We start from the raw sequence: 25,205 nt of genomic DNA, 5'->3' as shown, positions 1-25,205 counted from the left end.
TATCAGGATTATCTTAGCCCTCCACACTCCTCCTATTCTACTGAGTGTAAACACAGAACAGTGACACATTATCACATCAGAGATCATCTTTCATCAGTCCTCTCACTGCTAACCATCTTGTTGTCATGATTATTACAAGTTAAGGCGGGTTAGTTACATGCAGGATAATACATGCTGACTTACATGTATCTTGTGTGTTTTTATTGTATCATTCCCTGAATATACATCAACTACACACACATTTTGTTAACCTCCAATGTCTGCTGAATAAAAGTTCCTCTGTCAGTGAGTGATGGAGTAGAGGTTCCTCTCAGATTATTCGCTATATGTGAGGTTTGCTAGAGACACCAGATATGGACTTTTATATTCCCAATTTATTAGCTCATAGCTTGTGTCATTTCCTCATTCACCACTTTATCGCCAGGAAAAAATAAAAACGGATGTATGATGCTAGTGTCAGTTGACCTTCATGAACAGTCACAGTGTAAGATAAGCAGAGAAACTAATGTGCTCCAGGAATATTATGGACCCAGAGTTTTACTATGCACAACTCAGACACCAGACTCAGCCGTAACATGTGTTCCCAGCGGGGCCCCATCTGTCTGTCTGTGTCAGTGTTTGGGAGGCAGCAGGAGGGAGAGGTATAGTCCTTTAGCTCCTCATATCTGTCAGATGAATTAATCAAACATGCTTCAGTCCACCGGGATGCCTCAGCCTGCATAAGCACTCAGCCATGACAGACACAAGCGGTAAAGAGACATACATGCTTACACATAAAGATGAACGGGCACGAATATGCATGCAAAAATTACACTATTTTATGTCTCCCATACTGTCCTGTCCATGTCTAAATATGCACTACAGTGTACAGTATGATAATGCACTCCTCTGTTTATTATGCATGCAGTGTGAAAAGGATAATGGTAAGTGGGAATAGCTTTACTCCTACTCACTACAGCGAGAAGGATTTGCTTCAGAATTAACACCGTACACCGTGTGTACGCCTGTATCTGACCTCAACTCAGACATAAACACACCTGGCCTCTTTTAGGTTTGTTGACCAGAGTTTGAAATTCCTCTCCTGAGAAGCTTGTGACCCTAGCAAGTCCCCTAAAGTTGCAAGACAGAGAGAAATGGTCTTGCCAGATCTTGAAAGAGGCCAGTTGGGCCCACAGAGATGGACGTCCTGCGGTGAGGAGAACATTCTTAGCTGGATTAGAGACATGTTTGTTTACCAAGGTGGATGTGCTTGCTCCGAGAGGAAGAGAGATGAGAATATTAAGAAAGGAAGAGGAAAATGCAACAGTTTATGCAACATTCATAGGATCTGTGAAAAGGCTTGGAAGAGGCAGTGCATTGTAGGAAAGGACTGAATATCCAGCCCAACGTGGGCAGAATAATGCAGCAAACTAAACCTTTCTCACAGCGAGTGGAGAATTTTTTTTTTTAGAAGGATTTTTTAGCTGGAGCTTGAGAGTATTTTGTGCATCAAATACAAATTGACCAAAAATACAGCTACAACTTCAAATGGCCATTTATTTATTATTCTGCTTATTCATTTTTATTTCTTTTCAGCTATGAACATGTAGGAAATAAGCTGGTAGCTCTGAGCTTATGCCAGAGAGACTCATACTACTCATACTACTCAGTGCTTATCTGTGTCAAGTGTAGCTTTAAGAAATTGATGATGCAGTCAAGATTAATTTCAATTTCTGGTAAACAGTCCTTCCTCTTACAGATTAGGGCCCTTGGCTGACAGATGCTTCTTTTCAGGCCATCACAGCGCAGCCTACTGTATCATAGAACCTCAGAAAACTTAAAATAGTCAATAGACATTGTGCAATGCTATTGTATTTCTGTGGTTGGATGAAATGATGTGGATCACTTCAGAAGAATAAAAAATTATTACTTTGCTCAAGTTGGAACCATTTCATAGCAGTTTTAATTTGCAAAACAATGGTTATAATCCCTGTGGTTTCTTGTAACTGTTGTGGTATGAATGTGGCTCATAGATAAAATATAATTCTCTTTTTTTTTTTTATTAATTAATGAAAGCAATCTGCCCGTAGTGTAGAGCTGTAGTTTCTGACTTCCTCATGTTTTAGCCACACTTCCAAGAGGGTTTCACAATGATTTTCCCAATAGTTGCACTGGACACATATGCTCACTCAAAAATACAACACTGAAGATCGGCTACCCAAAAAGAGACCAGTCCGACTGAAAATGACAAGTCACGCTCGCTTCCAACTTGGTTTCTCCCTGTAGCTCTTGCCATCATAAATATTTAACACTTGCGTACACTGAATGAGAAAGGACAGAAAAAAAACAAGCCAGTCTCCCACTAGCTCCACACAACCCCACCAAAACTAGCACACCACCCCCCATCTCATACACATGTACTGTAGGCACACTCACATACACACATACTATTGTTTCCTGCTGGGAGTGCTGCGGGGGGAAATGCTACAGGACGCCTGGGGTGGCCTCTTATCCCCTTCACCCATTTATGAAGACTTTTGTTGTGTGTGTCTGTGTCTCTGTCTGTCTGTCATTGTCTGTGTGTCTCTGTGTGTGTTTGTGTGTGTGTGTGTGTGTGTGTTTGTCTGTGTATGTGTGTATGTGTGTGTGTGGGCAGGAGAGACTTTGTAAATGGTCCCAGCCCGCAACTTTGCTTGAAAAGAAAAGACAAAGCTGCACTGTCACCCTGTGCCAAAAATAAAAAATAGTGCCTTTCCTTTCCTTCTGCTCCTCTTTCCTTCCTTCGTCCCCCCGCCCTCCTCTCTCTTTCTCTCTCTCTCTGTATATTCACTTGTCCTTTCAGTACCAGTGAGAGGGACGGTTCATCTCACCATTGTTCAACTGGTATTGGTGAGAGTATACTGGCTGGCAGGAGTGGGAGGAGGTGTGTTAATGTGTGTGTGTGTGTGTGTGTGGCCTGGGAAGCCACTCCCCCTCTGAGCTGATTCCAGTCATCACAGCGATAATGAAGTGCACACGACGCTGCCTGCCCGCCTGCTTGCCAGTGTGACATACTGTCACCGTCCTGGAGGACACGCATACTCGCACACATTCACACACACACTCGCAGTCACTCACTGACAGGACAGGCACCCTGCCTCCTCAACACATGCACACACACACACACACACACACTCACACACACACAGTTCTGGGAAGGAGAGGAGAAAAGAAAAGAAGACCAGAAGGAGGGAAGAATAAGAAGAATTTTATGTTTCCTATGGTTTTCCCTCACTGTGACTGACCGGAGGTGATTGTGAGTGCTGAACCGATACGACAACCCAGACACCCACACACTCACAACTCTCCCCCGCAGCCACGGATTCTTGGATTAGTCCGCCCCGGTGTGGAGTGTGGGAGTCGCGGAGCGGACCAACATGGGGAACCAGGCGGGGAGACAGGAGGAAACAGAGACAGGTCTGCTTCTGTTGTATCATGGTTTGCCTCAGCATCACTTATTCCTCTTTGTCTGTTTCTGCCTTTCTCTTTTGATGTAAAAGGCAAAGACAAACGTTTGCTAAATACAATAGGTTCGAGCTAATCTCCTGTCATGTCATGTCTGAGTACATCTGACAGACAAGTCCTGACTAATGAGTACTGACTAAGATGCGCACCAACAGAGCACTGATGGATGAGCACTGATTAATATGCCCTGGAGTTATGGAAGATGTTTAAACGAGTTAGAGGTTAGTTGCTCAGTTCTGTTCTTGCCATTAATTTTCTGAGCATGTCCACACTTTTTTGGATCTGGTGTGTTGTGTTTCTGTGTTCAGTTAGTACAGGTCTGTATGTGTATATGTGTTTGCACCTGTGTGTAGATATTAAGAGGCGGGTAGGGGAAAGTGCTGAGTGAGATTCGCCTGACAGTAAGCATGAGGGAACCTGCCAGAGGAGATGGTATCATCAGTCTCACGCTCACATCCCTCCACTGCCCCGAGCACACTGCGCCTCCGTAAGATTTCCATTTCAAAGTCCCTCTGAACTGCTCTCAGCGGCAACTTCACATCGAAAGACAACCAAGCTCTTCCACGTCTGTGTAACCTCTCCGAATTTCTTTAACAAAACAAGCATTTGCATCTTAGTGTGTTCTTGTGAATGCATAGGGCCTCCATATATTTGTACGGAACTTTGTAATTTATTTGATTATATTATGTCATTGATATTTATCATATTTGCATGCTCCATCTCAACAACAAAAGATACTGATTAGACCACAGTCAGGGGGTGTGTTAGGGCAAAAGGGACAGACACATACATACACACGCACACACACAAAAAATACAGTGGGGTTTTTTTTTTAATGTCTTTTTTTTTTTTATCAGTGGTGGGTGTTAAGCTGCATCATTTCATATCAGTGGTGTGTGTTGCTTGAAGATAGAGCACAGTAGGCTCAGATCGGAAGGCTGCTAGCAAGCTACTGCATGCTTGAAAAGATTAGCTCCCAGTTCTCCATGCATGCACACACAGATACAAAAAAGAGTGTACAGTTAATACATTACACACAAAACAAAAGATTGAGTCAAAAAGTAACAACAAAGAAGGCTGATATTACTTCTTTTACCTTGCTAATTATCGTTACTAAGCAAAATTGGTCTGCTTGTTGATAAATATTACTTTTTGTACAGAGTAATTATGAGATTGGTCCACATAGGTGGTATATGGAGGTGCAGTATATGTGATTTAAAATTGAAATGAGTCAGAGTAAAAATATTAATTCAGCCAGTGAAAGGATATACCATCCTGGTCACACACTATATAATCAATCATCTCCAGGCTATGAAAAGTATTTAAACTGTGCTTGGTACTCCATAATCTTTGGTCCAACCTCCCACATTCCATTATGAAATGAAGCAGTCAGCTATATTTTTAATTGATTGACCCATTATCCTTATAAATCCACTCTCCATTTTCTCAAATGAGCCTCCAAGTAAATCTAAGGAGAGTTGAATCGAGGGTAACTGGACTTGGACCAAGTCCACTTGCCCTCGGTTCAACCCTCCATGGATAACCATGACCTGGATGACTGAGAATCTTTACAGACCTCTATAGTAAATCATCAAATTGCTTGATTTGTCATTGTGCCTGTTCATGATATGAAACTATTGATCCAAGAGTGCTGAAGCCAAGGACACACAGAATATATTTTTCACCTATTTTTTGACAAGTTGGAAATATAATGATTAGCATATACTTTGTAACCTTTTAACTGAACCAGAAGTTTTGATTAGCTGTGTTGCTCTGATGAACAGCAACATAGTGATGGATAAGAGCAGTGAAGTTTGTACTCTCCACATTAGCTTTCATTCCACCCAGACGGTGAAACAGCCAGCTGAGGTTTGTCAGACTTTGGGCTTGTAAAGTAGAATAACAGTTCTGGTGCTGGAAGTGGGGAAAGAAACGTGGGAACAGGAGGAACTCGTTCAGATTTGATTGATGCTGTTATCTCTGAAGTGGAAGGCTAAGGAGTAAGCTGTCTGCTGCAGTGATAAGAGGGTCGTTATCAGAACCAAAGTACACTGATGACTACTACACTGAGCCTTCCTGTCTCCCCACTGGCTTACCAGGAGAGCGGCCAAGACTAGAGCCTATGGTCAGCATGTGTCAGCTGTTCATGAATTATCAGTAAAATATGGTCCAATAACAGTGAGTCTATTTTCAGGACTACAAGTCAGTTGTGTGCATTTGGGCCCAGAATAAAAGGAAAGTTAAACATGTTTGTGTAGTGAGGTAAAATAGATTGTTGTTACTTTAACATGGTCAAAAATGGGAATTTTCACATACGTGTGGTTTCTCCACAAGTGTGATTGGGATGCTTGAAGGGAGCTGTAATGTTTGAAGACAGTGCCAAAAACTTGGAAAAGCATGGCATTTCTTGAAATTAGAGGATGGGGCTACTGTTCACACTCAGCACCAGAGGAGCATGAAGTTATTAGTTTTTATAGGTACCAGTAGGAGTACAGAAACAGAGCTCAGTTAGTTCCATGATACAGACATCCAAGATGTTTGAAATGTCTCATAATGTAACACCATAATTACGTAATTAAATATTTAAATATTTTTCACCTCTTTTAAGATTGTTTTCTCTGAAATAACTAACTTTTCTTCAGCCATTTACTGAGTACTTCCACTTGAAAAAAGCGTTGGTGAACCATGACACGGTCATTGTGTTTTCACTTAATCTACTTTATCAAAGCTTTTCTAAGGACTGCATGCAGAAAGTACTTGATTGACATCTCCCTGGCTCTTCTGTTTGCTTAGTTGCATCTGTTAGGGTGGGACAACTAACGCGTCCGTCATTCTAATTGGCACATGGAGTTTGGTGACCTCATGAAACTGTCATCATAGCTTTGCCCAACATCAACCTTAGCAGAGGTCTAATCAACCAGAATAACTGTGTGTGTATGAAGACTTTTATTGATAACTGTTTGCTAGCCCAGATAAGTGCCACTTCAGTGGCCCATGGCAATAGTGTCTTTGACAGGAAACAGTATTTTCATGTTGTGTTTAGTTAGGATTAAGTTCTGCATGGCTTCTGCTTGGTGCTCTCCAGTGGTAAGGCAATTTTCCTCCTCCGGTTTCACACATAAACCACACTTGGCCTCCTCTCAGACATAGAGCGACATCTGTCTTCCTCTTTCCCCCAAACACTGGGATATTTTTTCTTATTGACATTTTTTTTTAGCAGCCCTCTTGCTGACAAATTTATCACAGCATTGAAAATAAAATCCCAAGACCACCACTGAGGAGTCCCATTCCTCTCATACAATGCTAGAGGCTGAATTCAGCTGACTTATGCCAATTAAAATACTTCTGAGACTATACTAAATGCTTATCTGTCTGAAGCGCTGATTCATTTTGCCTGGCGGGTGCTGCTCCCACACAGAGCAGACTTCGACACCACAGTGAGCAACAAGCCAAAGAATGTGGAAGGACAAAGATTATTGTGCCACCTCAACACCATATTGGAGCAAATTGACGTAGAGCAGGGATTAAACTTGAGGAAGCAAGTTTGTCCAACTTCTGATAGCCGGGACACTGTGAGGAAGTTACATCAGTCATACTTTCCATGGCAGTAAGCGGTTGGTACAGTACAGTAAACACAGTGGCCATTCCACTGTGCTTTGTGTTTGCAGAGGGAGGCGTGTGCTGTTTAAATGTCCTGTTTGTCTAACTAAAGACTATAAAGTTGATACATTCAAACCTTCAGGTCTGAGTTCATAAAATTCACAAATTTATGGGAGAGCAACTAACAATTTGTGTATGAAATCGACACCCTAAAAACACTTGTGCTGGATCGAACATGTAGACCACTAAGCCTGTGAATTGTGTGTTCAATGCATACCAAGTCAAACTTGTACTGATGTGGTTTGTATATCTGTCAGCAGCTGGCTGAGGCTTGTCCTCAGTCTGGGATTAGTAATCCTGGCCTTTCTGTGCATGTTGGTTCTGCTGTCTACACTAGCACTGTTTTTATCTTTAGAACAACAACCCAAAGAAAGATCTTCGCCCTCTGAGAGTGAAGTTGGGAATCCTGGGTGTCATCATGTTGAATGTGTGTCCAGAAAGTGGCACAGCGAAAGTCATTAACACATCCTCACGACAAGGCGATGCTGGAAGCTTGGTGACGTAATGACTACTTGCGGGTTGTATGACACAGCAGCTCTTTGGTTCTCTCTGTTCCCTCGGACGTCAGCGCTGTCAAGATGGTGTGAATGTGTATGTCAAAGTTAATCAAAATTGAACCGTGAACAGCTTGAATTTTCATAGCCTTTCAAACAAATTGATTTTGCTTTTAGAAATGCTGGTGAACCCTTTTGTAGAATCAGTATTCTCTCTGTTGGCTGTGTCTTAAACTGTGGTCAATTGAAAGGGAGCTTAGTGGGGCTTGAGATTGGGGGTTGATGTTCCATCTCCTATTTGCAGTTTAATATTTCCACAAAGCATTTTTTTTGTCCTTTTTGTGGTCAATCCAGGAAAGTGAATCACAAATGCTTAATACATCCTAAGTCTTGTAACGTTTCTATTTAAGGTATAATACAAGGATAGAAATCATCCAAAGCTTAAAGCTAAATTCAGAAATACTCATTACAACCTGTTACGCAGCACACACGCTTATCCCATAAACCAGCAATTATGTAAAATGGCATATTATTCCTTCAGTGAGTCCTGTGTTAAACTGTTTTCCATTTGGAGAATGAAGAACTTCGCCTGTGCTATTGGATATTTCTGTAGGGTATTGGCTCTATAAGTAGTGTAGAGCAGAGTGGGTCAGCATAAGGATGCTGCGTTAACAGTCTTAGCATACAGGCCAGTTTAAATGATTCAATCAAAATGATTAAAGGAGCCAAGGAACCCAAGCCAAGTGGTCCTCTGTGGCTTGCCAGCTCTCATGCTGCCCTTCCTTGCTGTGCTGCAGAGGAAGCACAGAGCTGTTCACTTTTCAGGCAGAAAAAAAAGCATTTCAGCTTAAATACACAATGAAGACTTGCGTATTATTGTCTTTTTTTAACAGCAGGGTTGAAGGTTTGCCTGGTCAGTGGGAGACAGACAGTCGATTAACATTCCACCTGCTGACAAGAGTGTCACAGCAGTGAGTCCAGACTAATGTTTAAGGTTGTTTTACTGGACCTCTGCTTACAGAGGAGGTTCGGTGGTGTTGGGTGGATGGCTCTGTATCGGCTTAGTAAATAAGCATTTCTTTGCTTTTCATTTCAGTCCAATAATTATTTTTTCTGTTTATTAAGTCCAAATGATTTCTTAGAAAAATTAAAAGTTTCAGTCAACGCTGTCTTTTCTTCTACTTTTTCATGATTTTTCAAGTCTCTTTTTAAACTTGACACGACCAAAACATTCTTTTTGCCTCACTAAGTTGTATTATTTTGACTGGTTATTGAGTAATCCCAATAGAAAAATATCACCTCAGCTACTGAGCATATTTGCTCTCCTCTCATACATCCTGCATATCAGTCACTGAAACAGCAAACTCTTTCCTGATTCCCTTTATTGAATAACCTCAACACAAATACTTTCAAATGTTGTTAACGGAAACCTAATGTTTACCATTTCTTGCCTCAGTTTTACCTTTTATTCCTTAGTGCACTGAATGTAAACTCTTTGTTGCAGCTAAGGTTTCGCAGTGATGTGTTTACACAGTTTGAATGTAGCCTACTGTGTTATCTTAAGAGAATTGTTTTAATGACAATTGCAGTAACACCCCAGCTCAGGAGGACATTTTGCAATGAAAATATGCTGGGCAAGAATATATGCAACAAGATCAGACCTATTTTATGTTATTGGTGAATTTAGCTAAGAACAGTGGTGTGAGGGGCTTTGAGGGGAAAAACAGAAACCCTGAAAAACCTATTTTATGGCTGTGAAAGTCACAGCACTCTGACTTTTTCCTCCAATGAATCTCAAACAACTATTCAAAGTTGGAATATGTTGATTTTTTGATGAACTCATCCCAAGTGCAGACAACCGTTTAAATCCTCTGTGTAGTTAGTCCCTAATCTCAATTTTTGAGACAGATGTTACAGTTATCAGACTTCAGTGTGTCTCTGAAGCTTAATGATAACGGTATATCCGATTTACACAGCTGACTATTGCAAATACAGACACTGTTAAATCTGATTGCCCTTGTTTGACATGGGCCCAAGGAGCTTCTGTAGTCTTGTATTATCAGTTTACTTATTTATTTATTGTCTTCCAAGTAATGTGATGTCCTTGACTGGAAGAAGCTTTTTAGGAATTTCAGTATACAGTAAGATGCTAATTAATTAATCCAACTTGTGTTGCTGGATTTTTAAGTTGTGTACAATAACTTATTACAATGAAATATCATTCTGAACAAGTGGTGCTTTCATGGTTTCCAGTGGCACATTGGGCTGTTGTGATGCAGCTTACCGTCCAGGCTAATCTCTGCTCAGTCACTGTGGCAGTCATGGAGCCTCGGTTCTGTCTATCTTCCATTCCAGTAAGAGGAAAGGAATGCCTGTGCATCCCAGCGTCTGCCTGATGGGCGCCTGTTGACCTATTTCATGCCCTGTCAGTTGGACAACAGGAAGGCCAGAAACACAGACTGCGTTTTCTGTCTCTCTCCACTTCCACTTGACTGAAAAACAGCACACCATATTTCCTGGAACACAAAAGGGAAGACGTAGGAGTGGCAGCGAGAGATTCCCATCAAAAGCTTGTTTTTGATGATGATGAAGCCAGTGGGTCATTTCAGGTGCCAACTCTCTGACACTTGACCACCTGCAGTCATTAATTCATCATGACTCGTCACCCATGACCCTCCTGTTCTGTAAATTGAAGAGTCTGTGCACACAATGCACTCTGTCACCTCTTGGCTGGCAAGCAGGCTGACCGCAGTTAACTGGCTGGTGCTGGACTGTGTCCAGCCACACAGCTCCTGATGTGATTTGAAAGCTTATCTTCATTAGAAAGAAAGAAGCCAGCACAGTGCATTAGTGTGATCAGGGAGCTGACTTCTCATGAAATAGCTGAATGCCTTTGGATTACTGGAAGTCAGCCTGTTTAATTGATTTAGATAATTCATTAATCTAAACAATACAATAATTTCATATGCTCAGTCCCCTCAATCAGGTTTATTGAACTTGGCAGCAAATCACTTTTTGCGGCTACTGTCTAAATGTAACTAATGTAGCTTTGGTTCTAGAAGGTGCAGACCTATCCAGTGGCCTCTCCGCTAGCTCCACTGAATATATACAAATTTATGCTCATTACCTTTATTCTTACAATATTAGTTGCACTTTTTGTAAATAATATTGGACAATGATAACGTATGACTATGAGTCACTCATCAGGATAGGGAAATGGACAACTCACTGCTATGTAAACTCTGCTCCTGCTACTACTACCTGCTGGTTGAGGTTTTCAAATGTAAACAACAGCATAAACATTGGAGTAAACATCGAGGAAAAGGTGGAGGGAATAAACACCAGCTGCAATCCCAACCATACAGACAAACAAGACCATCTCCGCATCCATCTCAACATCAGAGGAAACACCAAGGTAAACATGGAGGGATTAAACACTGGCTACGGTCCCAGCCACATGGATCTTCTCTGCCAAGCATCCTGCTAGCTAATGTACAGGCATTGGATAATAAATTGGATGGCCGCCGTGCCCGCATCAGTTTTCAATGGGATATCAGGAACTGTAATGTCCTCCGTTTCACCGAAACTTGGCTAAATCCTGGAATACCAGACAGTGCCATTCAACCAAGTGACTCTTGGCAGAGACTGTTTCACCTCAGACACTTGAGGATATGCCAGGTATTCCTTCAAATACAGAGGAATTTCTACTATTGTACTATCGAGAGCCTCCTGATGGGGAACATCATTGCCTGGAACGGAAACGGCACCGAACAGGACCGCAAGGCCCTGCAAAGAGTAGTTTGTTCGGCTGAACATACAGTAGGTAGTGCTCTACCCTGCCTAAAGGATATTTACACCAGGTGCTGCAAGAATAAGGCTAGGAGAATCATTACGGATCCCAACCACCCGGATAACGACCTTTTCTCCCTGCTACAGTCGAGAAGAAGGTATCGGACACACCAGGCCAGTGCTGAGAGGCTCATGAAGAGCTTCTACCGTCAGGCCACTAGGATCCTAAATGAGGTCACTGCCCAAGACTGCCCTCCCACTGTGATTGTACCTTATATGATTACATGTGACAAATAAAATTGATTGATTGATTTACATTAAAAATTCTTAATCTGGAATTTTTGACAAATTGTCAATAGTGCAAGAACCAACTCCTCTTGAGTATTTGAGAAAAGATTATAAAACAGTCCCTGAGACACTGAATATAAAAATATTCTCAGACAATGTTCTCTTTTATTGAAAATGATTTTTTTCTAGTTTCTCCAAAGCTGGTCTTTCTCAGCACTTACTATCAATAAGTGCTAGTCTCCATAGACTATGTGAGGATTTATTTCCTGCTGGAAGGGGAAAGCTCCTCAGTGAGCCATTTAACTTCCCATTCAACTGCTTTTCACGGATTTAGTGCTTCTTGTGGTAGCTATAAATGGTCCTGGACCAGAGATGGCCTACATCGAAGCAAGCACTAAATAAAGGCTAAGCTAACTCTGAACAACCTTTGTCTTTAATATTTTAGTTTTGAGTGGTGTAAGAAATATTTGCACTTCCACACCTACAGCAGAAGTTATTTCTGTTAAGACCATTGATAAATGTATCGCTTTAGTATTCTTGGGCACAACAAATTGAGTACACAAATTTCACTTCATTATAAATTAAGCAATTTCTTGTTGACTTTCTTTGTCTTGTTAAATCTTCATTGTGTTTGGCTTGATTGTACATTCAAGAAGTTGTTGTTATCCATCAGTTGTGCATGTTGATGCTGTACAATCCACTCTCCTTTAGCTTTCCTACAATTTAAAAAAATTCCCTAAAGAATATTCGTTTTTTGCTTCTTTTATTTTTTAAGGAAAAATAACTAAGCAGGCATGCTAATTTACAGCAGTGCACTGCTATACATTAATGCACTTACCCATGTTCTCTCCTGGGAGTCTTTTTCGGGTAGCCAGTATCTCTGCTAGAGTAATTGGAGGTGAAGTGTCTCTCATCTCAACTGTAGTGTTTGAGTAAGGAAAACGCTTCCACTAGTCTCTCCTTCTCCACTCCACATTTTTTGCAAACTAAAATAAACAAATGAATTAAACTGACTGTTTCTGTTATATATTTATTAGTACTCCCATTTGAACCAGTGCCACAAGCTGGTAATTGTAGGAGTCAGTGGTCTATTTGATGTCCCCTAATGCCTTCTCATTGTCAGGCTAAGTAGGATCTGAACTCATCTCTTTCTCCCTTGGCAGGGTCATTCCTTTCACTGGCACTGTCTGGCAAAGTAGTGGACATCTGATGATGTGAAACTTTAAATGATAAACATTCCGCTGCTGCCGTTTTGGTCTTGGAAACAGATTATCTAATTGTGGTGATTTTTTTGATATGCTGTCAGTGGTGTCCAATATCAGCTTTATAAAACAATATTGATTTTGGTCTGATATTATTTTTACAGCCAGAATTTGGCCTCTTGTGGAATTGGCATGTTTATAATCTTTCTTTCCATAGTAGGAGTATTCCACTTAATACAACTATCAGTAGTGTCAATCACCTTAAAAAGGCATGTCTGAAAAGCTTGACCTGTTTTGCACCTGCACTTGTGCCATAAAAATGCATTTTGGTATTTGTATTGGCTGGTACAGCCAGAAAATGGTGGTATATGGTTTTAGATAAAAAATATATATAGTAGTGCGTCCTCTGCTATGGTGGATAGAGTACCATACAGTGGATACAGTTTAACCTCCTAAACTCAAAGGGACGCTGGTGTCCTCGGCCGACATTACTGTCTTTCAGAGGCTGTCACGGGCTCAGTTTTAAAGCTAGAGTGAAGATACTGGTATCATATGAAACTAGCTTGTTGGGAAGAGGGGTAAATAATGCTCCAAAGTTAGACTAAATTTTGGCGAAGGGAAAAACTGGCATGGCCATTTTCAAAGGGGTCTCTTGATCTCTCATCTCAAGATGAAAATGGGTAATATGGGTACCCACAAGTCTCCCCTTTACTGACATGCCCACTTTATGCTAATCCCATGCAGTTTTGGGCAAAAACCATGCAGGTTTTTGCATGCAGTATAAATGTGTTATTTTTGCCTATTCTAAAAATGATGTATTTGAATATTTCTGCATACTGGGGTCTCTAAACAGTCTTGGATTTGCATAAATTGACTGGAAAGCTGAGATTCTTGTGGATTCAATGAGCCCAATTGTATTCATGTGTGATGATGATAGTCCCCACAGTAGCCCTTTCATTGTAGTGAGAGCATTTTGTGAAACTTGATCTCACTCTATAAAACGACCTATTGTGACCTCTAGGATAATCACAGCCTCATGAAACGTTACAACCACAAACTAGAGACCAAGGACACTCAGATGATGTACGGCTTTCCTAGGTATATTGACAATAAGGGGGTTTCTCAGCAATTTCAAGAGCAGAAGTGCTCGCCATCCAATCGCCAAAAAATGCAATTTTTACAGAAATCTCCAAATGTCAAAAGTTTTCAAATCCCAGCATGAATTTTTCTGTGGTGTTCCTCAAGGTGTCTTAATGTGGTATTTTAGAGGGATTTTTGACCATTTTTATCAGTTCTCAAGTGGTCAAAAATGGTTAAAATTTGTACCAAATCTGTGTAACAATTGGTATCAACCCAAAACTTGCTGCAACAACTTATGAGACATAACTGCGCATGTGAACGGCCTTCATATACTTCCATCACAATGTTCTAAGCCCTTATACACTCTAAACTTTCAAAAATTGAATAGGTGCCTAACCAAAACACAAAGTTATTACAGATTTATGACCAGAAAAACTTGACACACAGTGCTGAGTGCTGCATCTCAATAATCTTCAGGTTCCAGGCTTTCAGATGATGTATTTCACTTCTATGTGGCATGTACTGTTGACCTGCTATCTCCCCCTAAAGATCCCCCCTTAAAAAGACAAAAATGGGTCTACAGTAGGGAGGGGGGAGTGGAAGAGGTTAACACAAATCCAGCTCTGTTATTAGGCCTTTGTGTCCATAGACTGTAGGATCCTTCCGTCTTGCATGTGCTCGCTGCTGGCATTTACACTTGTGTTATTTCTCTGTGCACATTAAGCAGCTGTGGTGATGTCATGGCTAAAGAGGTGGGCGATCTGAAGATGAGTGAGTTCATGTTCTCCATCTGGGTTCTATTCAGTAAGAGCAAGAGGCCAAACAGAATAGCAAGCAAATAGAGGGCTGTCCCACAGTCTCACTCCTCACGTCACTCATCTTCATGGGAATGAGCTGATCTCAAACACATCAGACTCCTCTCTCTCTATTGAATGAGAATATGACAAGTGGCCATAAAATTTCTTTTTCTGTCCTGTCTGGGTGATGCTTCATGTAGAGCACAGTAAATAGTCATTTATAACACACAGTGCTGATTTAATGTTAACATCCTCCACGTGACAGTACATAATTTAGGAGTGCATGTCCTCATTCTGTCAGTCATAGATTCATCCTCTGTGAAGTGACGAGAAACTTGAGTGTAGATTTTTAACTGCACACTGGATCTTTGTGAAGTGCAGGTCTGTCCTGTAGCAAAGTCATCTAACTGATTTGTGATGAAGTGCCTCGTCTGTTATTGTGAATTTAAATGACTGCACTCCTTCAGTCCAAACAGGTTGGAGTTTTCTCTAAAGAGATTTAACCAGAGTGTCATTCTACCATTCTGCCATATTTTAAATCTGAACCTCAAATCCTTTACTGCACTGTTTGTTCAAAAACTTTTTTAGGTTATAATTAAAAAGTTGACCATTGTGGTTTGCTTTAAATCTGTGAATTCACAATTCTCCATTTACAGCAGTGATGTATCTTTACCTCTCTACTTAAAGCACCTCACTTTCTCAAGCCCAGCTGCACACTCTGGGAATGTTAAACGGCTTTGTACCCCTCAAATTGTGCCAGTGTTGGCAGCCTCTTCCACAGTTGCTAGTTTATTCAATAAGAGGATAGTCTGTGCAAAGTGCCTATCAATGGCAGAGTACTTAAAGAACTCACAGGGGTATAGGCTTTACATTTCAAACTAGGCCATTTGTTTGTGGATTTTGTGTGTGTATGCGCGTGCTGTAAATGTGTGCACGTGTTGCTCAGGCTGATGCGCTGTCTATCTCAGCACACAGGCTGTCTGTCTAGTTTGTGCTCTGTGGGTTTGATGATGATGTATGCATGTGAGAGACACAGTGCTGTCTTTGTCTGTGCACTGCTTAAGCTGCTTTGTGCCTGAATGCTCCACGTGCACAGAGACCTTTGTCATCTTTTGAAACAAGCAAGCCCCTTGTGTCCGTGTCGCTGTTTGCTGATGATCTGAAAACAAACAATAAAACGTTTTCAGGCGGCACCCTGCTCACGCCGGCCATCAATAAATACTCTTCATACAGTATTTGAGAGGGGTCTGGAAAAGGCTCGCACCAGCGGCCCACACTCATGCCTTTTGAAATGCCACAGCTAAGCTCTGCTGCAGCAATGAATGACCACAGACAGCAACAGAAAGACAGTGCCAGGCAGATGCTCTGTTGTCCAAACAGAGAACAATATGTGAATAGAGTACAGTGACCAGCAACATGAAACTGCTGAATAATACAAGTGTCTGAATGTGACACACTGTCTATTCAATTAGTGTCATCATTACATGATGTTAACAAATTCATGGTCCCAGTACGTCTGTATGCTGATTCCATTAACCTTCCCTTTTCAATGTCAAGCTTACAGTATGGTAATTGTAGAGCTTGACAGTCCAATTACTGAGAAAAGTTTTATCTTAGAAACTGGAGCTGCTGATGAACAATTTCCTGTCTGTCAACTTGAATATGAGTTGTATCATTTGATTAATCAAAATGCATTTTTGACTAGAATTAATTGCGCATCTGATGTGATAATTCACATTCTTGACTTTGCAAATATAATAAAATATATAGAATATGAATATAAACATTCTGTTAATGTTTGTATTGTTTTATTCTAATTTCTTTGTAAAGTTTGCATATATTGTAGCTATATTTGCTTATTATTTAACAAGATATAAACTATTTTCATTGTCTACTGCTTAGTGGTGAATGTAGGTTACCTTACAAGTTTTCAAGATTATATCTTTATAGTTTTTCATTCAAGAAGACAATCTGGCTCATGAACTAGGAGTCTGACGCTTTAGGGACAAATTAAGTATTTTGAGTTTAATTTAAGCGGCTGAAATAGAGAACTGAATTAAACTTTTTTCACAATATATTTACAGTTATAAATCAAACTGCTCTGTGGATAGACTAAGGTAAATTTGATTAGGTTCTTCAATACACTGAATATGTTTATTTTTGTGTGTGTTGCAGGTGCCCAAGCAGCCAAGAAGTCAGGTATCCCAGCCCCAAGAGAAACCTCTTCAACCATAACAAGAGACCGCATCTCCCTGAGGGACCAGCTGAGGAGCTCTACCAGCAAGAGGATGGTTTCTAGTGCCAGCACATCCAGCCTCTCTACCCTGGCAAAGCAGACACGTAGTACAGCTAAATCTCGTGTAGATATAGAAGTCCAGGAAAAGGGCCTTCTGGAGTGCCAGGTGAAAGAGCTGCTGGCTGAGGCCAAGGCTAAAGACTTAGAGATCAGCAATCTCAGGATGGAGTTGCAACGCTGCAAAGGTAAAGCCTCCACTGCTTCCTCATCACCCTCACCTAACTCTGTCTCACGCCAAGAGCCTGCTGCAGAACAAGAGGAGGGACAGGTGGCGGAGGCCCTTGTGCTGGTTGGTGAGCTTAGGGAGAAGAACGGGAAGTTTCAGAGAGAGCTGGCATCCCTCAGGGAGGAGAACCAGGGGCTGAAGGAAAAGCTGCTTTGTTTAGAGGATTCCCCTCTTGCTAGTACAAACACCAACAGCCCCTCCAAGCTTTTGCTGAATGGCCTGCCCTCAGTGTCCAACTCTTCAGCTCCACAACAGGACAGTCTCCACTCTACTGCCAGCCCTCTCAAAACCTCTGTCTCCTCCAGCTCTGATGTCACCAAGGACTCACCTTCACCTGACTCTTCAGAGTTTGAGAAGATCCCATCACGTTCAGAATCAATAAGCAGCGGTGTCAGTGGTGAAGCTGCTGCAGAGGGGGCAGTAACCAGTGCAGGGGGGCAGAATGTGTCAGTGCAGAGCCTAACAGAACAGATTCACAAGATGGAAGAGAGCCACCACAGCACGGCTGAGGAGCTGCAGGCAACTCTGCAGGAGCTGGCCGACCAGCAGCAAGTGGTGCAGGAGCTGACGGCTGAGAACGAACGTCTTGCTGAGGAGAAGCGCCTCCTGCAGACCTCACTTCAACAGCAGAGAGAGCGTCTGGAGATGCTGGCCCAGAAGAATGAGGCACTGGCTGGCAGACTTCAGGAGCAAGCCCAGGCTCAGGCTAAGAGAGAGGAGGAGCTGGGAAGCCAAGGGCCTCGGCTGGCCGAGCTGGAGCAGAGGTATGCCGAGCTGGTTGAGAGCTCACGCTTCGAGCGGGAGAAGCTGGTGGACATCCAGCAGCAGCTGACAGGCAGCCTGCGGGCTCTGGAGGAGGAACACCAGGAGGCCCAAGGCCAGGTGCGCTGCCTCAGAGAAGAGATGGAAAGACTGCAGGCCCAGCTGGACAGGGAGCTGGAAGCCGGAGGTCAGGCAGCACAGTCTGCGGAGGAGCAGAGGGCAACAGCAGACTGCCTCAGACTGGAAAATAGTAGGCTCAAGGCGCAGGTGGACATTGAGAGGCAAAAGGTGGGTGAGCTGAAGGCCATGCAAAGTGCCAGTGACAGCACTGAGCTGCAGAGCTTACTGAAGACAGCCCACGCTGAGAGAGACAGGCTGGAGGTGGAGCTGACAGAGCTGAGGCAGGAGCTGCTACAGGCCCAGGCTGAGACTGAGCATGTGCAAGCCATGATGTCCAAGGTAGGCAGATGCAAGTTTACAACTCTTGGGATTTATAGTATGTGATTTATTGCACCTTTGTTAGGTCTGCTCTGTATATACACCATGTATATATAGAATTAATATGAATAATTATTGAGATTTGCTGTTTAAGAAATACCAACAGATGGGAATTTAGTCAGAACACCATCAAAGGCAATAATTACTAATATGTTTGTTTGGAGACAATATTTAGAGACAACTGTTGTCACCAAAGATTCATATGAATCTATTTAAGACTGGACAATTCTCTGGTTACAAACTGTCTTTGCAGTTCAGACATTTTCCACTTGCTTGCTTCCATTGTGTCTTACTAACTGGTGTGTGTGCAAACCAGGACTTGGATTATATGTGACTCAGTGCTAAAAAACTTTTTGTGAGCTTAGTGAGCTCAATAGTTGTGTTGTGTTTGACAAAGCTTTCAGGAATCCCCTTAAGAACAATCTCCCCATCCACATTTACTGTAAACTATGAAGAAGCAAAGCAAGCAGTTCGCTTGTTGAAAAACAGTTGATTGATTATTGTTCAGATGCAGAACTAGCAACTCATGTATTCTTGTACATATTAATTACAAAAAATGTAAATGCCTCAGTGACTTGTCTGGTAATAGCCAAGTCACTGGTCTAGCAATTGCTAATGATTAAAAAATGTGAGTCAAATGGGCGACCATGACATTTGTCATAATACTTGTCTTAACCACTTCCAAAATTGTTTGAACATGACCGTTAAGCTGCGTTTAGAGCTGGTATTGGGTACTTTTCTTCACCACAACAGGACTCACTCATGAACTCATGTTCATTCAAATTATTTTCATATGTTTCTCAGTTTTCCCCTTTAACACCACATACCCCAGTGGGGCTGAGGCAGTGTTGCTTTGGGGTCATGTTGGTGGTTGTTTCTCCAAAGTGAGGCGTATCACTAGTTTAGTCATCAACTTAGTGATGTCATCACTGTTGGACTGTGACTGTGGTGCCAACAGTAGGGTGGTCCACCAGTATGAGACCCTCTGAGTCACGCTACTGTCCTCTGCCACATGGGTGTGAGGGTGAGGCCACTACATAACTTCACTCTCAAACACCCTAATCTATTAGAGCCACATGGCGTCAGTTGGAAAGTGTCTTACCCAACACCATCATGTGCTTATTTTAGTGTGTTAAGCTCATAGAGGTCTGCTTTACAGTGTAATTTCTCGGGACAGAAATCATCATGGCACATTGCCTCAGTGTTATTCGACAGTTGGAGGAAAGAACACAGTGATGCAGTCCGACCTAATCCAGATGATATTCTTATTTCCATGAGTCACTGTCACCCCGCATGTCACCTGTTTACACTGTGGCCAAATGGTCATTGTCAGACATGGTTAAGCTCTCTTGCGTATACATCCAATAATGCTCGGACGCTAGCTTAAGTGCTATTACCAACCTGGTTTACATTTACTGTTATTTCTATGTGACTTTTGTTCCTGTGTGACTTTTTCATAATTGGAAACCAGAAGTTATTATGTGACATATGTGTCAAGTCAATTTTATTTGTATAACCCAATGTCAAAAATCACAAATTCGCCTCAGGGGGGTTTTACAATCTGTACAGCAATACAACAGTCTCTGTCCTTAGACCCTCGATTGGAATTAGGTGGAAGCTAGAGCTGAAAAATCTATTGTTTGAGCACCAACATCGCATTGCACTAATATGCAGTGGTCATATTGCAAAGGATGTCAATGTATTAAGGCCAGTTAGACTCACTTTGGCTCATTAATACATATTACTGCTCAATAGAGTTTGTTTTCATCACTTATCCGAAAGACAGTCTAGCTCATCTGATAAATACCATAACATTTAGCCTACTTCATTTACATGGTGTTTAGAGGTTTCTACACACACTGCTTGTCTTTTTCATCCAGCCATCATGGATACCCAAAAGTCTTGGCTTGATACAGACTTAACATCTTGTATCTAATCTTTGGAAAAACAGAGATGTAGAAAAGCACCATCAAGATGGAATGGAAACACTGCACCACAAGAATGTCTGGAAGATATCATAAATTATAATATCTTGAGCCAAAGGTGACCTAAGTGCTTCCAGCTAATTAGCACAGTGAAAGCCAACAGTTACTTTCACATAAAACATTGCCTCTTTTTTAACCCATTTCTGAACCTAATCTCACAAATGCAAACACATACACAGGTGGAGGCCAAATGCCAGCAGGTTCAGGAGCGAGCAGAGAGGAGGGAGCAGGAGCTCAGCAACCGGGTGAGTTCCCTGGAAGAGGCCGGGATCCAGACTGAGAACCAGGTGAAGGAGCTGAAGGAGACCATCTTCGAACTGGAGGACCAGGTGGAGCAGCAGAGGGCCGTCAACCTCCACACCAACCAAGCCGTCCTCGACATGGAGAGTATGTTCTTTGCATGCTGATCAGTTCCTCTGTAGCTCTGTGGAGTCTTAAGCTTGGTGGTTAAAGCACTTTTAAGTCTTTGTTTCAACCTTGAATTATTACCTTTGGGAATGAGCCTTACTGTCATTTACTTTTTCCTGACAGTTTTATGGTTCTGTTGAACTGTATTGCATTATATTGAGAGATGTTTCTAATTTTAAGTCTGTGCTCATTTATATAAATATGGTGGACAATATATTAGAAACGCCTCCAAAATGACCAGAATATTGAATCAATACCTCTTAAAACAGTTCCAACAAAAACAGAACATTATAACCTTCATGAAGGTAGGATTTATTGCATTAGTTTAAGCTAGGTGTACCTAATAAGCTGGCAACTGCATGTTTATAAAAATTAGATGCAGGCGCACTCCGATAGCCTCCTGGTTAAGACCCATGCTGCATAACCGCAACGTCCGCGGTTTGAATCCAGCAGCAGACCTTTGCACTGCAGATGAGATTGTTGGGGAAAACAACAGACGAGACTTTTCTTTGTCTTGAGAAGCTGCAGCATTTATTAACTGACACACTGTAGCCTGTACTGTACATTTACTGCCAGATTGACAACGTACTGCTATCCTTTTTCTCTGCTCCACTCGCATTCATTGTCACTTTTCTGCCACTTGCTCAACCATACACTCAATACACAAACACATTACGCACTGCCCTATTCCTTAATGCGGGTACGCTACTCTTATAACAGTACCTTTCACATAGTTGTCCATTGAAGACTGAGGAGAGGGATTCTGGGATTTGATGCACTCGTCAATGACTCAAAACAATTCCATGATAACATAGGATTTTATCATACTTGCACAGCATGTGAGTGAAAATCATTAGTAGCCCATTAATATTAATTATTGTGTGAAATTTTAGCAGCAGCGCTCATAATTCTGATGGCCACAAAGATAACAAACAGGGATTTTTTTATTTCATATCATGCCTAACTTTAGTGAATCATAACATATCAGGTATGGAATTAATCTGCAGATGCTCGGGTTCAAGATGAGAACAAACTTTTCTATGGATGTCAGTTTTTGAGCCACGACAAAGGCCAAAATGTGGCCTGCAACAGACTAAGTAAGCCTTGTTTTTAGCCTAGTCGATTGCTGGAAATGCCTTTTCCTATGTCATAACGGATATTGTAAAATCATGAGGACTGCTGAAAAGACAAAGGTGTAAGCTTTACGATAGGCTCATAAAGAATGGTGTTATAAAATAGGTTTTTTAAAAATTGTGAATCACCGCAACCACGAGATGTCCTTGAGCATAGTCATAAATATGCACAAAAAATGTTAGGCTGATGGGTCCAGTAGTATATGAGATTGTTGCAGACAGATACAGACACGCACACACACACACACACACACACACACACACAACAACCAAATGCATGATCCCCTCCAGGCTTACACCTGGCGGAGATAATAATGTGATTCTGTGCATAAGTAACTGTTACTTTCATAGGAACATTTATTCTATAGATGTGGCTGCTTTGTCCCCATCACACTGAAAACTGTACAGTTTAGTGGTGAATGCTGTATTTAATGGGTGTGACTTTTCCTGAGTCTATAGTAAGTTATACCTGACCGAGTTTTGGAAGCAGTTCTCAAAAACCTTGAATTTGTCATTGCAGATCTTGTCAAAAAGCTGGAGGAGCAGAAAACTGAAGCAGAGCGACACCTGAAAGTTTTTAATAGACAGATGAAGGTAAGAAGGATTCAATATGAAAACCAATAAAGCTTCTTTTCTGTGGTGACATACCTTTTCAAGATAAGATGTGCTGCCTCTGGTAGAGCTTCAGAGCTTGCAGCAGGGCCATACTGTGACATAGAAGCAGTGAATTTAGCCATATTGTAGTGAAACGGTGAGTGTTTGGAATATAATGAGCATACACATGGACAGCAGAAAAGTGGATATATGTCCCTACCAAAGTTTGGATGCCATTGTCTGGTGTAAAAAATGAATTGACCATAGCCACCATACTCTTTACTCAATACTCAAAAGATAACTTGTGGATGGAGTATCACTTTAAGGTTAGGATAATGTTCTAGTGCTGGTATTTATTTTTTCCTTGTCTTTTTGCCAAAATGTTTGACCTTTGAGTCATCTGTCCACCGAGTATTGTTCCAGCAGCATTGTGGAACATGCAGGTTGGCTGTTCAGACAGGCAGCTATGTATTTTTTTTAGCAGATCGAGATTGTCTCCATGGTATTATTACATGCGTATCACTTCTGTTTGGTGTTTTTTATTCAAAACAGGCATTATCAAGTGCACCAAACACATCCCCCTGAATGTCTCTGTCACCTCCCTGATATTAAATGTGATCCTTGGAACTTGCTCTCCTTTTTCCATTTATCTGCCTGACTGTTGACTGATAGAGACCAAGTCTGAGGAGATGCTGAAAAAACATTTAAGCATTTGAAAAGTTTTAGTTTAAAAGTCAGCCGAAAACAAATCTACAAAGTACTAATCCTTGCGTTTACAACACTGAATATAGGCCCACGTTTATTTTTTATTTTACTTCAGTGGCAAGGGATATCTCCATTTCTATTTTAAGTGTCTGTTACCTGCTGCAAACCAAAGAGCACCTTTTGTTCTGTCGCCCTTTTGTGGTTCAGATTCAGGTTTTTTTTGTTCTTTTCAGCCTCCGGAGTTTTAACAGCTCTTTCAGAGGTTTTCAGAAATTTGGTTTGTGATATTTTACTTTCACAGATCTCTGTTATAAAGAATAATAATAAGAAGAAGAACACTGTTGTTAACAAAATTTGCATTGTGATAGCACAGGATGCATCTAACGCATATCCAAATGTCACTGACAGTCATTTTCCTAGTTATCATTTAGTTTTTCCAGCCTATACTGGAATATACTGGACTAAGTCCTTCACCTGTATATGTGTACCGTTTGTTTATAAGATTTGCTGACGTCCAACTAAGTCTAAATTTTCACAAACATCCTCCATGTCAGTAATTGATGATTGCTGTCTGTATGGCTTTCCCTATATGTGTCTACATCTGCATCCACCTGCACATATCCTGTTTGTGCTTTAAGGATGAAAAAGAGGAGTGGCGCCGGTTCCAGGCGGATCTCCAGACGGCAGTGGTGGTGGCCAACGACATCAAAGTGGAAGCCCAACAGGAGCTGCGTACACTCAGGAGGCAGCTGCAGGAGGAGCAGGATCGCAGTGCAAAGCTTTCCGCAGACCTAGAGGCCCTGCAGGGAGTCAGGTACCATATCTACCATACTCCACTTTTTCAGTGTTCCCCCTCCACCAATCCCCCTCCCTCCTTTTTTTTTAGTATCAGGCTGCAGTTCCTTTCTCTCTGAACCACAATGTGAATATGAGATACCTGCCAGAGTCTTGCCATATCCCCATCCACTGTCATGTTTTATACATGTGGTACAAACAATAATATTATTATCATATTAATTCCCATGAATCTCTTGATTAAGAGGTTTCCAAAATTCCTATCTGGGATCAAAGTAGGATGAAATATTTACTAGGATGAATTTAGTATAGACATTATTTAGTCTTGTGATTTCACAAGATTAAACCCTTTCAGAGTTTAGGTTACTGGGATTTGGCAGACTCTGTTGGTAAATTAGCAGTCTCCTGCAGTATTTCCCTCTGTGTATTCTACTCCTTTAAGCTGCTGCCATCTCTGTCTCCCTCTTCCACACTGACCACCGCTCTGTAGTAACACTCAAACACTCCACAACAAACAACAGTATCTTGATTAGAGTTTATTATTACTCTATGAGAAGGCAGAAGTGGTGACAAATCTGCTCTATGCACAGAATGCTGCTTTGATCCAAGTGTGTTACAATGCAGCACTGAAGCCACTTTAACACTGTCCTCACTGCACTTTTCAGTTAACATATTTCACGCCAATATATCATGCTATTTAAGATTTCATGTAGTGTTGTTGCACTGTGGCCATACAGTAATGTGACTGATGTATTTATAAAGAGCGTTGCATTGATTTGTGTGTGAGTATACTGTATATCAGTGTGTTTGAGCGTGCAAATGCCACAGTTTTTGACAGTCTTGTCCCCTTTCATTATCATGCCAGGTCAAAAAGTCTGCTTAGATTTGCTACTGTATAGCGCTCTGTTTATCTGTGTGGCCCGTCATGGTATAATCCTTTAATCCTCAGTCACACTATAACACCTCACAAACTTCACGAGAGCAGTTTTTCACATATGAAAAACAGTAAA

At 41.5% G+C, this 25,205-nt stretch overlaps 2 protein-coding genes across 7 annotated transcripts in view; both read left to right on the top strand.

Moving 5' to 3' along the window:
- LOC122995765 (histone-lysine N-methyltransferase 2B-like) overlaps positions 1-25,205 on the top strand; it is a 398,376-nt gene that overhangs the window by 37,238 nt on the left and 335,933 nt on the right. The window lies entirely within an intron of this gene.
- Positions 1-25,205, top strand: part of specc1 (sperm antigen with calponin homology and coiled-coil domains 1) — an 83,308-nt gene that overhangs the window by 28,354 nt on the left and 29,749 nt on the right. For 5 of the 6 annotated variants that reach the window (XM_044370672.1, XM_044370674.1, XM_044370673.1 and 2 more), the window contains exons 4-7: positions 16,969-18,536; positions 20,740-20,947; positions 22,622-22,695; positions 24,039-24,214. In XM_044370672.1, the coding sequence (XP_044226607.1) occupies positions 16,969-18,536; positions 20,740-20,947; positions 22,622-22,695; positions 24,039-24,214 (2,026 nt within the window). Of the gene's footprint in view, positions 1-2,860; positions 3,436-16,968; positions 18,537-20,739; positions 20,948-22,621; positions 22,696-24,038; positions 24,215-25,205 lie in introns of those variants that run through there. The other variant, XM_044370677.1, reaches the window with a different exon arrangement.

This window comes from Thunnus albacares, chromosome 13 (assembly GCF_914725855.1).
Source record: "Thunnus albacares chromosome 13, fThuAlb1.1, whole genome shotgun sequence".
Classification (NCBI taxonomy): Eukaryota; Metazoa; Chordata; class Actinopteri; order Scombriformes; family Scombridae; genus Thunnus; species Thunnus albacares.
This window is presented reverse-complemented; position numbering and strand designations above follow the sequence as displayed.